Genomic DNA, 15,268 nt, shown 5'->3' on the forward strand with positions numbered 1-15,268 from the left:
TCAGACCAATGGTCAATCTAGTCTAGTATCCTGTCATCCAACTGTGGCCAATGCCAGGTGCTTCAAAGGCAATGAACAGAACAGGGCAATCATCAAGTGATCTGTTGTCCAGTCCCAGCAACTGGCAGTCAGAGGCTTGGGGACACCTAAATCACAGGGTTGCATCTATGACCCATCTTGGCTAATAACCATTAATGGATCTAACCTTCATGGACTTATGTAATTCTCTTTTGAATCCAGTTATACTTTTGGCCTTCACAGCATCCCCTGGCAAAGAATCCTGCAGGTTGACTGTGTGTGTTATGTGAAAATGTATTTCCTCTTGTTTGTTTTATCTATTAATTTCACCAGGTGACTCTTGGTTCTTGTGTTATGTGAAGAGGTAAATAACACGTTTTCTCCATACTATTCATGATACTACAGACTTCTGTCATATCCCTCCGTTGGCCTTAGTCATCTCTTTTCCAAGCTGAACAGTCCCAGTCTTTTTAATCTTTCCTCATATAGAAGCTGTTCCATACCCCTCATCATTTTTGTTGCCCTTCTCTGTACGTTTTCCATTTCTAATATATCTTTTTAGAGATGGGCAACAACAACAGCACACAGTATTCAAGGTGTGGGCATACCATGGCTTTATATGGTGGCATTATGATATTTACTGTATTAGCTATCCCTTTCCTAATGGCTCTTAACATTCTGTTAGCTTTTTTGACGGCCACTGCACACTGAGCAGACTTTTTCAGAGAATTATCCGCGATGACTCCAAGATCACTTTCTTGAGTGGTAACAGATAATATAGAACGCATCATTTTATACGTATAGCTGGGATTATGTGTTCCAATGTGCATTACTTTGCATTTATTAACATGGAATTCCATCTGCCATTTTGTTGCCCAGTCACCCGGTTTTGAGAGATCCCTTTGTAACACTTTGCAGTCTGCTTTGGACTTAAGTAATTTAGTATTGTCTGCCAACAATTGTATTGTCTCTCAAGTAATTTAGTATTGTCTGCCAACTTTGCCACCTCTCTGTTTATCTCATTTTCCAGATCATTTATGACTATATTGAACAGAACTGCTCCAAGTACAGACCTTTGGGGGACACCACTATTTACCGCTGTCCGTTCTGAAAACAGACCATTTATTCCTACCTTTTGTTTCCTGTCTTTTAACCATTTACTGATCCTTGAGAGGGTCTTCCCTCTTATCCCCATGACTGGTTACTTTGCTTAAGAGTCTTTGGTGAGGGACAGTTTCAAAGGTTTTCTGAAAGTCCAAATACACTATATCCACTGGCTCACACTTGTCTACGTGTTTGTTGACCCCCTTAAAGAATTCTAATAGATGCATTCATGTGGTTCCCATTGACTTCAGTGGAAACTCATTTCAGGCTAGAATTTGGCTGCTAGGGGATAAATAGAAGAAAGTATGATAGGTGAAATCCTGCCTCATTGAAATCAATGACGAAATGCCTGTATGCTTCAGTGATGCCAGGATTTCACTCTATGACTTTTATTTTATTTCATTTATTTTTATGACTGAACATGCTTGAATAGATGAGAACACCAGAATTAGAAGGGAGTTCTCAGTCTCTGAGAACATAATACCTAGTCTCTGCTATCACAGTGCAGAGAAAAAAGACATATATCTGCCTTTAAAAAGTAAATGATAAACATTTATCCTTGTGATATCTTCAAGAAATTCCTTAACTGCTGCACCTAAACTGAGCAAAGAAATGTGTGCTGTTCTGGACTACCTTTGTTAAACTCTTCTATTGTGTCTTATTCTCTTATTTCATTCTCTAAGGAAGGAGTTAACCTTATTATGCAGAGACAGCTTGACTTGTTTCATCAAGCCATGCATGCAGAAATACAGAATTTGATAGCCTTTCCTGTATCTTCAAACATTTATAATACCTGAGTCAGGCTGGTTGCATTTTTGAGTCATATTACTGTGGTGCTGAATTCATATTTTTAACCTCTTTATTTTAAAACAGTACAGGCCAAATTTACTTGATGACTTAATCAATTGTTTAAGTTACATGTGAGATGTAATACCACCTACCTTATATTATATCATGTTAATTGCTTCCCCTCCCCCATACTCTCCTTTCACTTCCTTGATGTGTAAGTATCACCTGTTTTGTATACCCACTGAATGCCAGATTAGTACAGTTACACTATTTTGTCACTTACACTTGATTTCTGACCCACTCATACCTGACGAGCAATTTCTGCATTATTTGTCACCAGTGAATTAACTTAGTCCTGAACATCTCAATTCTTCAGTTATTATGACCTTAGATTTTTCCAACTATGTTATTTATGACAAAATGCAGGAAATGCAGGAAAAAACTTCACATCTATTTGACTTCTTTTTACTGGTTTTGATATTGTGATTATATTGATTCAGAGGTTATTCAACCATAAATCATTTAAAGATAAATACAGTATTCACTGTGTTGGTAAATGTAACACTATCCGATCATTGCAAATATACAGTTAGATGCTTCATTCTTTGGGATTGAATGCATAATTTATAGGTTAATGGAATACATTTGTGAGTTATCATATTGCACAAATAATCTAAAGCTGAAAACATAAAGTTTGCAAACCATGTCTTGGATTTCTGAAATAAGCATATTTTGTTAGCTATGCAGATGACCAGTATCTCCTTATTAGCAAACCTAGCAAACCTTTTGACAAACCTAGTTTGATTTTTGAGAAAGTAATTTACGAGAACCAATGGCTGGAAGTTAATCCAGACAAATTCAAATTAGAGATATGACACGCATTATTAACAGTGAGAGTGACTGACCATTGGAACAAATTACCAAGGGAGGTGGTGAAATCTCCATAGCTTGATGTCTTCAAATCAAGACTGGATGCCTTTCTAGAAGTTATGCTTTAGTCAAATACAAGTTATTAGGCTCAAAACAGAGGTAACTGGGTGAAATTTTACGGTCGGTGTTATAAAGGAGGTCAGACTAGATGATCTCATAGTCACTTCTGGCCTTTAAAAATCTGTGAATCTAAGAATTTATTTGACAAAGTTAGCCTCTTTCTCTGTTTTGCAAATTGTCCATGAACTGATTGTGTTTTGTTGAATTTTAGTATTAAGAAGTTGTTTGCTGAATAATCCCGTGAATAATGCTGTCACTGTTTCATGAACAGTTGATTGTGCATCTCCAGTATTCAAAATCTGAGCTGTTTTGATTAGATACATTGATCACATAATATATTTCTGTTCCTGGATTGGTTGAATGTAATTCTTAATTGGTTTCAGAGTAACAGCCGTGTTAGTCTGTATTCGCAAAAAGAAGTTGTCTTCTGCAGTTTCCACAGTATGCATCCAATGAAGTGAGCTGTAGCTCACGAAAGCTTATGCTCAAATAAATTGGTTAGTCTCTAAGGTGCCACAAGTACTCCTTTTCTTTATTCTTAATTGGGTTTCCAATGCAAACAGCAAAGAGTTCAAAATTTACTTGTTGTGAATATCCTGGAATATTTGATTAAAATGTGTGGGTTTGGCAAACTTTTCCCATCAATTTACTAGACCATTTGTGGAATGTGAACCCAAGAGAGAGAGATCACAGTTACCGGAAAAAGAAAAATACAACCTAATGTTCTGCAGTATTCATCCAGCTTTGGTTTTTGAGTTTATCAGAAAACGTGAAACCAGGTGATTTCATGTTTCAGCTTTTTATTTTATTTTTTGTGTGAACATGTCGAACACTTCTATTTTGCAATGCTAACTTTTGTATGGATTGATTGGATCCAGAGTAAGTTAGCAAAGGTATTTGGGATAGTTTTCTGAAATTTGTTGTATATGTGGAGAGAGAGTTAGTTAATAGTACAAATACTTACATAAAATCTTATTTTTTTTTAAAGCTAGAACTGATTCATAAAAAGAAAAAAAATGCAGGTCTTGTTTAAGAGTGAAATATACCCCTTGCAGAGAGCTTGTACAAGGCCTATGCGCCACTTAAGCTGTATGACCTGATTCTGCGGTCAGAATTGTGTGAGCAGCCCATTACACCAGGGTGGAACCTCATTGACCTCAATCAACTCACTGGGGTTACTTACACAAGTAATGTTATGCACTTTAAGTGTTTACTGCGTTGTGGACTTGAGGCCTGATTCAACTGCCATTTTGAAGTTAATGGAAGGACTCCCAGTGGGAGCTGGAAAGGTCCAGCAAAACACCACTCTTCAAAAGCTCTAGCCAAACTGCTTTTCAGTTTGCTCTTTCTCTGAGGCCCTGTTTCAATTGCTGTTCCTGTAGGTGCTAGTCTTACCCCAAACACGCCAAAGATCTCTTGTGTTTTGGGTGTCAGACATTAGTCATTTCCCCCAGTAAGGTGTCTAGCCAGAAACAGCATACAGCTAGAGTCCACTTGTCTGAGATTCTAACGTGCAAACAGTAGAACCATTCTTATGCAGCACATATTAAAAATTATCCGTTTATTCAAGTCAGTAGGTTTAACAAAGTGACTGTGAATGTTCCAGTTCCTTGCCTGCACACGTTTAGTGAGACTGGCCTGGGTGCAGCTGTTAGACCTTTTTGTTGTTGTTTATTTTTTATTATCATTACACCTAGGAGCCCGAGTCAAGGATCAGACACAAACACAAAGCCTCTTCTTTTTCCATGTCAAAGGCTTTTATTTTAATCAAGCTGTATTAGTTTAATTCATTCACCACCTTTTCCACTATAATGTTTCACTATAGCTGGTCAATATTTTTCAACTTTTGAAATGTCAACATTTTAGAAAAGGGAAATATTTTCTTTAAAAAAAAATTTCTCCCATTTTTACTACCTCTGATATTGACTCCTGATGTTGGCCTAAGCAAAATTGTTTAGTAGAAAATTCATACTGTAAATAATTGAGTTTCCATGAAATTGCGTTAGTCTCTGAGTATTCTAAAATGATCCAGCTCTCCTTCCAAATTAAAAAAAATTGAAGCCCAAAATTCTGCCCTCTTATACTTGTGAAATATTAAAGGGAGTGCATGGGTGTACAAGAGGTAGAATTTGGTCCAAGATTTTTAAATATTCATAATATTCCAGCGAAAGGGGAGACATAACTGTTGTGATATTTTTCAATTCTCCTCTTCTAGCAATTTAAACTGAAGTGTAACAATACAATGAATAGAAGACTATTTCATCTTTGTTCCTGTCAGAATTATTTTTGGGGGTTTTCAGGAAAATTGTAACACAGAGCTATCTAAGGCTGTGTCACATTTTGATATAAAATATTCATGCAATGAGGATACTCTGTGGCTGTGGAATTAGGAACACTGCAGTATTCACAAAATCCAGTAGAATCTAGATTTTGTTCAACTTCAGAGGAAAAATATATTATCTATAACAACATGTAACCTATTATAATGAAGAAAAAGAGCTATCACAGAACTCTTGCCTGCAAAGTATTTCCTGGAACATGAACACTGAAAGATGCACGATATGTCACCATTTATAAACTCTCTTACCCCTTTAATTGCTATTTTGTCCATTGTTAAGGGGGCAAAGATAGTTTACCAGAGCTGCTCATATTAAAAATGTTGATTTTTTTGCACCTTCAGATCCACTTAGTCTAAACTAAAAGAAAAGGAGTACTTGTGGCACCTTAGAGACTAAGAAATTAATCTAGACTGATTGCTATTAACATTCTTTTCCTTATTAAAAGAATTAGCAGCTGCTAATTAGCAAACTTGATTTTTTCGGTGCCTTTGGACTCTCATTCCCATACCACTTTGATCTTTATTTTTCTCTCTGCTGCATCAACAAGCAGTCTGAATAGCTGTAGGATGAAGTTGAAATGCAAAGGAAACAATGGATTTGCGATCTTTTTTCCTCTTGTGTTTATTGAAGGGCTGGATGGTTTTTCACAATATATTTATATATCCATTTTCTGTTTATTATTTATTGCTTGTATTATAGTAGCACTTAGAGGACTCAGCCGAGATTGGGGCTCCGTCATGCTAGGCTCTGCACACACACATGATAAGAAATGGTTTCTGTCTGCCAAGACAGGCAAAGGGTGGGAGAAAGGCAGTATCATCCCCATTTTACCTATGGGGAACCTGAAGCACAGAGCTATGAAGTGACTTACCCAGGAGTGATTTATGCAGGAATTCTGTGGCAGAGCCTGGAATTTAACCCAGGTATACTGAGTCCCAGTCAAATGCCTTAATCATAAGCCCATCCTCTCTTTGTTTGTGTTTTACATGAGAAATTCTGATATTTGTGTGCTGGTTTTTTTCCTGGAAGACTGTTTGGAAAATGAGAGATTTAGCAGGATCATGAAAGCACTAGTACTAGAAAGTGGAACCTGAGGAGATGAAGAACAGGGATTTTTCATTAGACTGTTCAAAGCCTTGTCTACACTTCAACATTTTGCTGCTTTAATATATGCTGGCATAGTTAGAGGCAAAACTCCACTGCGTGTAGGCACAGTTATACCGGTAGAAAAGTGCTTATAGTGGTATAAGTGCTTATTCTGAATTGGCAAAATGAAATAAACTGTGCCTGAATAAATTCTGGTTTAACTGCATCTACACTGGGGCTCTTGTGGGCATAACTGTATCCATTAAAAAAAAATCACACCTGTTACCGACATAGTTATGTTGATAAAACTTTTTAAGTGTAGGCCAGGCCTAAGACCTCGTTTCTTGTTTTGTTTTTAGCACCTGTTTAACTCAATTGCCTGAGCAAGGGTTGGGAAGAAAGATCTAGTTGTTAAACACCCCTCCACCTCTTCAGTTAATGCTGGAGAAAGCTCCCATTGATGTGTAGGTTTTGCTTAAACCATTCATCCCAAAGGTAATATTGTGGAATTGACTGGTTTGTAAGTAGAGGTATATTTTATTTGTATAGGAAACAGGGTTTGTGAAAGGACACAACGTTATGTATGGTATGAAAAGGTTCTGATAGTGGATTTAATGCTGCTTCAATCATTTTGGCAAGGTGGTCCTGATGTTCAGATTCAGTGAAAGGTAATCTTTGTATGATTAGAATTGGAACTCATTTCACTTGTTCTTATTTTCTAGGGCAGAGAATTGAGGGACCTCAGAGGAAGTGTAAGGACTTCCCCTTAAGTGACCCCCACTTAAATAGGTAGAATATTTTTGCTTTTGATGAAAGACTCCTTAGATATTTTTCATTAAACAGTTTTTCTTGTGTAATTCCACTCATTCTGTTAGCCCATAATTTCAAATTGGTGTGGATCTTATGTTTAGAGTGATGAATTTTGTACTGGAGAATTTGGCTTCTGCATCTCTGATAGATCAACACAAAGACCCAGCTGTTTGTTTTGTTCTCTTTACTCAGAGAGGTTTAAGGCTTCATCTATTCTTACAAGTGACTGTTGGCTGTGGTACGGGAATTGAAAAAGGATATGTATGGAGCGACACTCCAAAAGTGATGAAAACTGTATGTGCCAGCTGGTCACTTCTGCCCATCAGTTGAATGAGCTTGAGCGTAACTGTCATCATTGCAGTTTGCAGGATCTGAGTGGCAAGAAAAAATACAGTGGTGAACTATGACAGGGGGAAAATAACTGATAAACATAATGACAAACTGAAATCAGTACATAGTTCTTGCAAGAAGGGCTATCATTATAGCTTATTTTGTTTGTTTTGTAGTTGAATATGCATGTGTGTCTATAGGAGTGTGATCATCTGCATTACGTTCTTTTCCTTCCTTTCTTCTTTCTCACAGTGCACGCCAATTAAAGGCCTTGGATTTGTTCTTGGAGCCTACAAATGCATTTGCAAGGCTGGATTCTATCATCCCAACATCTTTTCAGTGAACAGCTTTCAGAGTAAGTGCTTTTGCTTGAGTTTTTAAAAAAAAAGAGAGGGAAAAAAAGAGAAATAGCATTAATAATGCAGGACTTCTTTTTATCCTTGTCAGGGTTATACAGTAAATTCCCAATGGCCTGCAACTGTAGGATTATATAATCACTTAAGGAGTTTTAGCCCTTTGGTTTGTCATTTGTGATACGATTGAAGATCCTGTAAAACATACCTACTTTAATCATGTTTGACTTGTAAATTAATTTTAAAAATATGAAAAGAAATCTTGCTACCAGGGAATGAAGATTTCTGGCATCAATATTTGTGCACAGACTGTGAAGAAATAAATAAATATTTGTTTTCCCTTGTATTAGTGCAGAGTTGATGCTTTAGTTGCTGCCTCTTTGCATTTTTAATTGTCTTAATATTACCTGAGCTGTATAGGAAAATCCAAGCTATAATTTTGTGCAAAATGGTTATTAGAGATGGTTGGGGGTGAGAAACTGGTCATTTGTGTGATGTGCGTAACATGACTTCTACAGGTTTACTGAAAACACATGAGGTGAATGCTTGGTCCATTATCCTGTTTTGCCACAGGGGGAGAGACTTGATGATGAATATCAGGAAAGCTGCTAATCAATTTATATACTGTTTCCCAGAATGCACACTATTTATATGGTAGTGAGCCCATCATCTCACTTGCATGATGCTAACTGAGGCCTGGTCTACACACAAATTTTGTACGGGTGTACTATTTAAGTTAAGAGAGTAGTTATACCAGTCCAACCTCTAGTTTGAACACATTTATATTGTATATAGGTGCCTTTTACTGGCATGGCATATTCCACTTCCTGTACAGAAATAGCTATATAGATATAAAACACTTTTGTACAGGTATAACTGCGTCCACACGAAGGGATTGTACTGCTTTAGCTAAGCTGGTATAGTTAAACTAACAGGACCTTTTGTGTGTAGACAAAGCCTGAAACTGGTTAAGTTTTCCCCTTGTAGTGTCTTAGTCATAGATGCTCAATTGCTTTTATTTCTTTAAAGCTACCAAAAAAAATAGCTTGATACAAGGGAACCATGGCCTGAATGTGTCATGAGTAGTACCCTAGGGCCATGCCTACACTTAGAAGCTTACAGTGGCACAGCTCAATGAGCGACAGTAGCTACGTTGGTGGGAGAGTGTCTGCTGCTGACACAGTACTATGCGCACAAGCACTTATGCTGGAAAAACTTATGTCACTTGGGGGTGTGTGTTTTTTTCACATCCCTGAGCGACTTAAATTTTGCTGACATAAGTGCTAGTGTAGACATGGCCCTAGGAGTCTGAATAAATTTAACCATCTAATACATTCCATTTATACATCTATCTCAGTGGTTCCTCACAACGTTACTTAATGAGCCGACTTTGTTACTTATGTTATATCACTTCCTGTCCTCTGGTTATATTTCCTCCCTCCCCCCTTTTTTACAATCTTTAGAGGAGAAACTCGTTCTCGTGTTTTAATTATATCTGAAACCACTGGGACAAAACACCCAAATTTGTAAGTGATGCACACGTGCACCATGGATGGGTTGATTGCATTATTGCATTTGAACTCTCAAGTGAACTGGATGGTAGACTGCAAGACTGCCAGGTTCAAAACATCCAGGTTCTTACTTCGTATTTCTGTTGGTGTACAGGTGTGGTGGTATATGTTCACTTGAGTAAAAAGTTACAAGCACTGCAGAAGCAACAGAATAGGGGCCCTTTTTAATGGTAGGAAAGGCTGACATTCCCATGTCTGTTTGAAGCCGTCCTGCACTTAGTAGGGGTATCCACTGGGTCAGCCTATCAGTGGGTAATTAAATAGGTCAATCCTGATATGGATCCACAAAGAGATCTCAGTCTTGGCTCATTACATTATATCATGTATGTAAGTATGTATGTGGTATAAATAGTTCAGTATGTTGTTCCAAAGTTTGCATGATTATTTTTGTTTCACTGTTTCATTCATTTTTGTTGAGTGCCAGAGTCAAGTGGTAATGAACTAATTTTCTCATTGGGATGGAGATGGGAGCAGACAAAGTACAACTTTGTGATACTTATTTCTCTCCGGGCTTTGCATTAATCTTTTAATGGATTGAGGGTGATGCTTGGTTATTTCTGCTGTGCAGAGTGAGTTGTTATGGAGATCAGGATTTAATTCCTTGAATGTGAATATGCAAAATTAATTCTGTTTTTATAAAAACAAATCCCCAAAACACACCAAAGGGAAGAATGATATATCTAAGAATATCAACAACACTGATCACTAGTACCTGCATATGCTGAAACTTAATGGCCTACCAATTTCAGTTCTCCGGGATCACTCTGAACTACCCTGAAACGGCTCTGAATTAACATGATGGAGCTTGAGTTTTGGAATGTTCTCTTTGTAAGAACTACTTTTATTCAGCTAGACTCAGCTCTGTCTGCTAAATCATGTCAAAACTGAACACTGAGAGGCAGATAATGCCTGAAGTAGGGAAGATTATCAAGTGACAGAACAAAAGACATGATTCAAAGGCAACTTAGCCCTGTAGTATAAAGGCAACAAAAATGAAACAAGGCTCAAGGAGTTACAACACCCATTTGGAGAATGTTAGAGGCGCTAGCTTTAAGATGAATTCCAGGTGTGAATACTGTGGAATCTGAGTGCTGTTGTGACAGAAACTGTCTGACCTGAAAGTCAGCTAGCATAGATAGGCTTTTAAAGTCTGACGATAAGAGAGATATCTGGGAGAAGTGTAAAAGAAAATGTTCCTAGACCAAAAACATAAAAACTGAGAACCACCAGAGAAGATTCTGAAGGGCCAAGATAAAATTTATAAATAGCAACAGAATTGCATAGTCATTGAGTCTTGAGCTGCCTTAAGTCAAAACATTGACCTGAGTGGCGTGTATGTTAGACTGAAGTATTTACAAATGATCTTACTGGAATTCTGCACCACATTAGAATGTGTTTAATGTTGTTGCTACCTGGTCACCCATGGTTACTGATGAATCCAGCAGGACCCTGAAGCTTTGCACTACTTTGACAAAGTGGTGACTGCTGCCTTTGATAGGAGTGGAGACCAGCATCTCAGCTAGTTCTTTGAAACATTTCTCTCTCCTAGTCAGCGTCACTTTGGTCTGATTGAGCCCACTGTTCTTCATCCAAGGGCTGATCTCTTGCAAGCATTGGGATGTTTGTTATGTTTTCAGAAAATGAGATCTTTAGCTGGATATCATTAACATAGTCCACATCCCATCCAAGTGATCTCATGTAGACAGTGAAGAAGCAGGAAACAAGATAGATGCCTATCGGGACTCTAGGAGTGAGAGTTTCTGGGGAAAGGGGGAACAGCTGCCCATTACCTCTGAGTCCTACTGGAGAGGACTGATTTGAACCATGATAGCACTAACCTGCCTACTCCAACCAGTCAGCCATACCTTGTGGTTGATGTGTTGAAAGCAGCAGAGGGGCTGAGTCGTACAAGCACTGAGCCATTGACCGTTGTGAGGAGCAAATCATCTAGTAGTGCTAACTAGGGCTGTCTCCATGCCAGGACCCTGGGTGAAGCCCATTTGTAAGAGATCAGAGATGTTGGCAGATGCCATGCATTGCTGGAGCTTGGTGTAAGCACTGTTTTCTCATTGATTTTGCATAGCAATTAGAGGTTGGGTCAGGCTGGTAGCTGGAAAGGTTTTCTACACCCAGTGTTGGATTTTGGAGGATGAGGGGGACCATTCTGCTTTTCCAGTGCAGTTGGCTCACTCACTTTCTTAAAGGAGGTGTCGCTCATTTGTAAACAACCTAATCTGAGAGACTGTGTTCGAGAGCCCCGTATGGATTTAAATGATCTCTGAGAGAGGTTAATTCCAGAGAAATTAAAGCAAACACATCTGACACACACATAACTCTGCTTCCATATAAAGTTTGATAAAGGGGAAACTGCCCCCATTTCCTCTTTCCAGCACTGAGAATTAATCAGCAAACACTTAACAATAAATGGTCAAATTTTATTTAGTTGTATAATAGTCTTATGGTAGAGAAAACAAAAATTTTAAACATTTCCCCAAGGTTGTTGTGGGATAAAACTTTTATTTTCAGAATGTTCTTTTGATCTCCAAATCTTGCGGAAAATAAATAAATAAATAATATATATGTATATATATAGTGGTCCCCCTTAAAAGCTTTCAAAATTTTGCTTTTGATAACTGATGCCACGATCTTAATTATAAATATAATTCTTCTTTCTGCCTAATTTCCCTTTTTTGTCTGTTGTAATCACTTTCAAACTTTGGTCAGGTTTTGAGCTGCACTGCAGCCCAGGAGGAGTGGGGGTGAAGGTGGCTTTAAGCCAGCTTTGTGCCCTCCCAAATCTAGGCTGCTGCTGTGAGGGCTGGTTTGGGCCCTGGAGTAACTTAGACAGGCCTGGAGAGCTGCCTATATTAAAACAGCATGTCCCCAGCTGCCTTGAATCTTTACAGGACTACCTGCGGAGGTGGAGAAAGTGACTAGGGGCAGAGGCTATTCTAGATTTGATACTGACAGACAGAATCTGTTTGAGAATTTGAAGGTGGAAGGCAGCTTGAGTGAACATGATCATGAAATGATAGATTTCTTGATTCTAAGGAATAGTTGGAGGGAAAACAGCAGAATAAAGGCAATGGACTTCAAGAAGGCAGATGTTAGCAAACTCAGAGAATTGGTAGGTTAAGATCCTGCGGGAAGCAAGTCTAAAGGAAAAGAGAGTTCAGGAGAGTTGGCAGTTTTTTAAAGAGACATTTTTAAGAGCACAAGAGCAAATTATCCCAATGCACAGGAAAGATAGGAAATATGGTAAGAGATTACTCTGGCTTAACCAAGAGCTCTTCAATGACCTGAAACTCAAAAAAGAGGCCACACAAAAAGAGGAAAGTAGGTCAATTTATGAAGAATGGATAGAAAAAACCCCAACACAAACATGTAGGAACAAAATTACAAAGGCCAAGGCAAAAAAAAAAAAAAGAATAAACTAGTGAGGGACATATAGGATAACAACAAAACATTTTACAAATACATCAGAAACAAGAGGAGAACCGACGATAGGATAGACCCATTATTCAATGAGGAGGGAAAGACAATAATAGAAAATGCAGCAACACCTGAAATATTAAATGTCTGTTTTGTTTCAGTTTTCACCAAAAAAAGTTAGCAGTGATTGAACGACTAACATAGTGAATATCAATGTAAATGGGGTAGGATCTGAGGCCAAAATAGGAAAAGAACAAGATAAGTTAAGTTAACAAGTTAAGAATTACTTAGACAAGTTAGGTATCTTCAGGTCAACAGGGCCTGACAAAATACTTCCAAGACTACTTAAGGAACTGGTTGAAGAGATCTCTGAACCATGAGTGATTGTCTTTGAGAACTCCTGTAGGGTGGGAGAGATCCCAGAGAACTGGAAAAGGGCAAATATAGAACCTATCTATAAAAGGGGGAATAGGTACAATCCAAGGGATTATAGACCAATCATTTTAACTTTGGTACCCAGGAAAATAATGGAGCAAATAATCAAACAATCAATTTGTAAGCCCCTAGAAAAAAATAAAGTGATATGGATTTGTCAAGAACAAATCATGTCAAGTCAAACTAATATCCTCCTTTGACAGGGTAACAAACCCTGTGGATGGGGTGAGCAGTAGATTTGATACATCTTGACATTAGCAAGGTTTTTGATACTATCTCACATGACCTTCTCATAAACAAACTAAAGAAATATGGCATAGACAAACCTGCTATAAGATGGTGCACAACTGGTTGGAAAACCATACTTAGAGAGTGATTATCACTTGTTCACAGAATCTCAGGGTTAGAAGGGACCTCAGGAGGTCATCTAGTCCAACCCCCTGCTCAAAGCAGGGCCAATCCCCAATTTTTGCCTTAGATCCCTAAATGGCCCCCACAAGGATTGAACTCACAACCCTGGGTTTAGCAGGCCAATGCTCAGACCACTGAGCTATCCCTTCCCCAGGATTGGGAGGGCACAATCAGGCTGGAAGGGCGTATCAAGTGGGGTCACTGAGGAATCTGTCTTGGGTCCGTTTTTGTTCAAGATCTTCATAAATCATTTGGACAATGGCATAGAGAGTACACTTACAAAGTTTGCAGATGATACCAAACTATGAGGAATTGCAAGCACTTTGGAGAACAGAATTAGTATTCAAAATGATCTTGATAAATTGGAGAAATAGTCTGAAATAAATAGGATGAAATTCAACAAGGACGAATGCAAAGTATTACATTTAGAAAAGAATACCCAATGGCATAAATACAAAATGGGAAATGACTGCCTAGGTAGGAGTACTGCAGAAAAGGATATGGGCATTATAGGGGATCACAAACTAAATATGAGTCAACAGTGTAATGCTGTTGCAAAAAAAGTGATCATTCAGGGGTGTATTATCAGGAGTGTTGTAAGCAAAGACATGCGAAGTAATTCTTTTGTTCTACTCAACACTGATAAGGCCTCAACTGGAGTATTGTGTCCAGTTTTGCATACCACACTTCAGGAAAGATGTGGACAAGTTGGAGAAAGTCCAGAGGAGAGCAACAAAAATGATTAAAGGTCTAGAAAACACGACCTATGAGAAAAGACTGAAAATATTGGTTTGTTTAGTCTGGAGAAGAGAAGATTGAGAAGGGGATGTAACAGTCTTCCAGTACATAAGAGGTTATCATAAAGAGGAGGAGGATAAATTATTCTCCTTAACCACTGAGGACAGGACAAGAAATAATGGACTTAAATTGCAGCAAAGGAGATTTAGGTTAGACATTAGGAAAAACTTTGTAACTATAAGGGCAGTTTAGCACTAGAACAAATTACCTAGGAAGATTGTGGAATCTTTGTCACTGGAGGTTTTTAGAAACAGGTTCGACAAACCCTGTGTCAGGGATCGTCTAAATCAATGTTAGGCAGCCTGTGGCCCATGCTGCTTCCCACAGCTCCCATTGGCCAGGAACGGTGAACCGTAGCCACTGGGAGCTGTGGGCGGCCGTGCCTGTGGATGGTCAATGTAAACAAACTGTCTTGCCCGCCAGTGGATTACCTTGATGGGCCGCAGGTTGCCCATCACTGGTCTAAATAATACTTAGTCCTGTCTTGTTGCAGGGGGCTGGACTAGATAACCTATTAAGGTCCCTTCCAGTCCTATGATTCTATGCTTGGGGTCTATCTACTGCACCCTAGGGTTGCCAGTTTTGGTTGGATGTATTCCTGGAGACTCTAGGAGAATCCTGGAGGGTTGGCAACCTTACTCCACCCCCTATATTCACCTCATGCTGACATGTCCCTTATGTTAGTGCTTCTGGCAGGGGACTTGTAGAGCAGAGTAAGATACATTGAGCAAAACCTATATCGGAGGGAATTCTCCCCGGCTGGTTCCAGAGCTCTAATGCCTCTCCTATGTTACTGCAGCAG

The 15,268-nt window shown here is 38.6% G+C and overlaps 1 protein-coding gene across 1 annotated transcript in view; it reads left to right on the forward strand.

The window, feature by feature from the left end:
* Positions 1-15,268, forward strand: part of GPR158 (G protein-coupled receptor 158) — a 306,945-nt gene that overhangs the window by 129,145 nt on the left and 162,532 nt on the right. The window contains exon 3 of the mRNA XM_007058480.3: positions 7,719-7,821. Within this exon, the coding sequence (XP_007058542.3) occupies positions 7,719-7,821 (103 nt within the window). The remainder of the gene's footprint in view (positions 1-7,718; positions 7,822-15,268) is intronic.

Source organism: Chelonia mydas, chromosome 2, assembly GCF_015237465.2.
Source record: "Chelonia mydas isolate rCheMyd1 chromosome 2, rCheMyd1.pri.v2, whole genome shotgun sequence".
Lineage (NCBI taxonomy): Eukaryota > Metazoa > Chordata > Testudines > Cheloniidae > Chelonia > Chelonia mydas.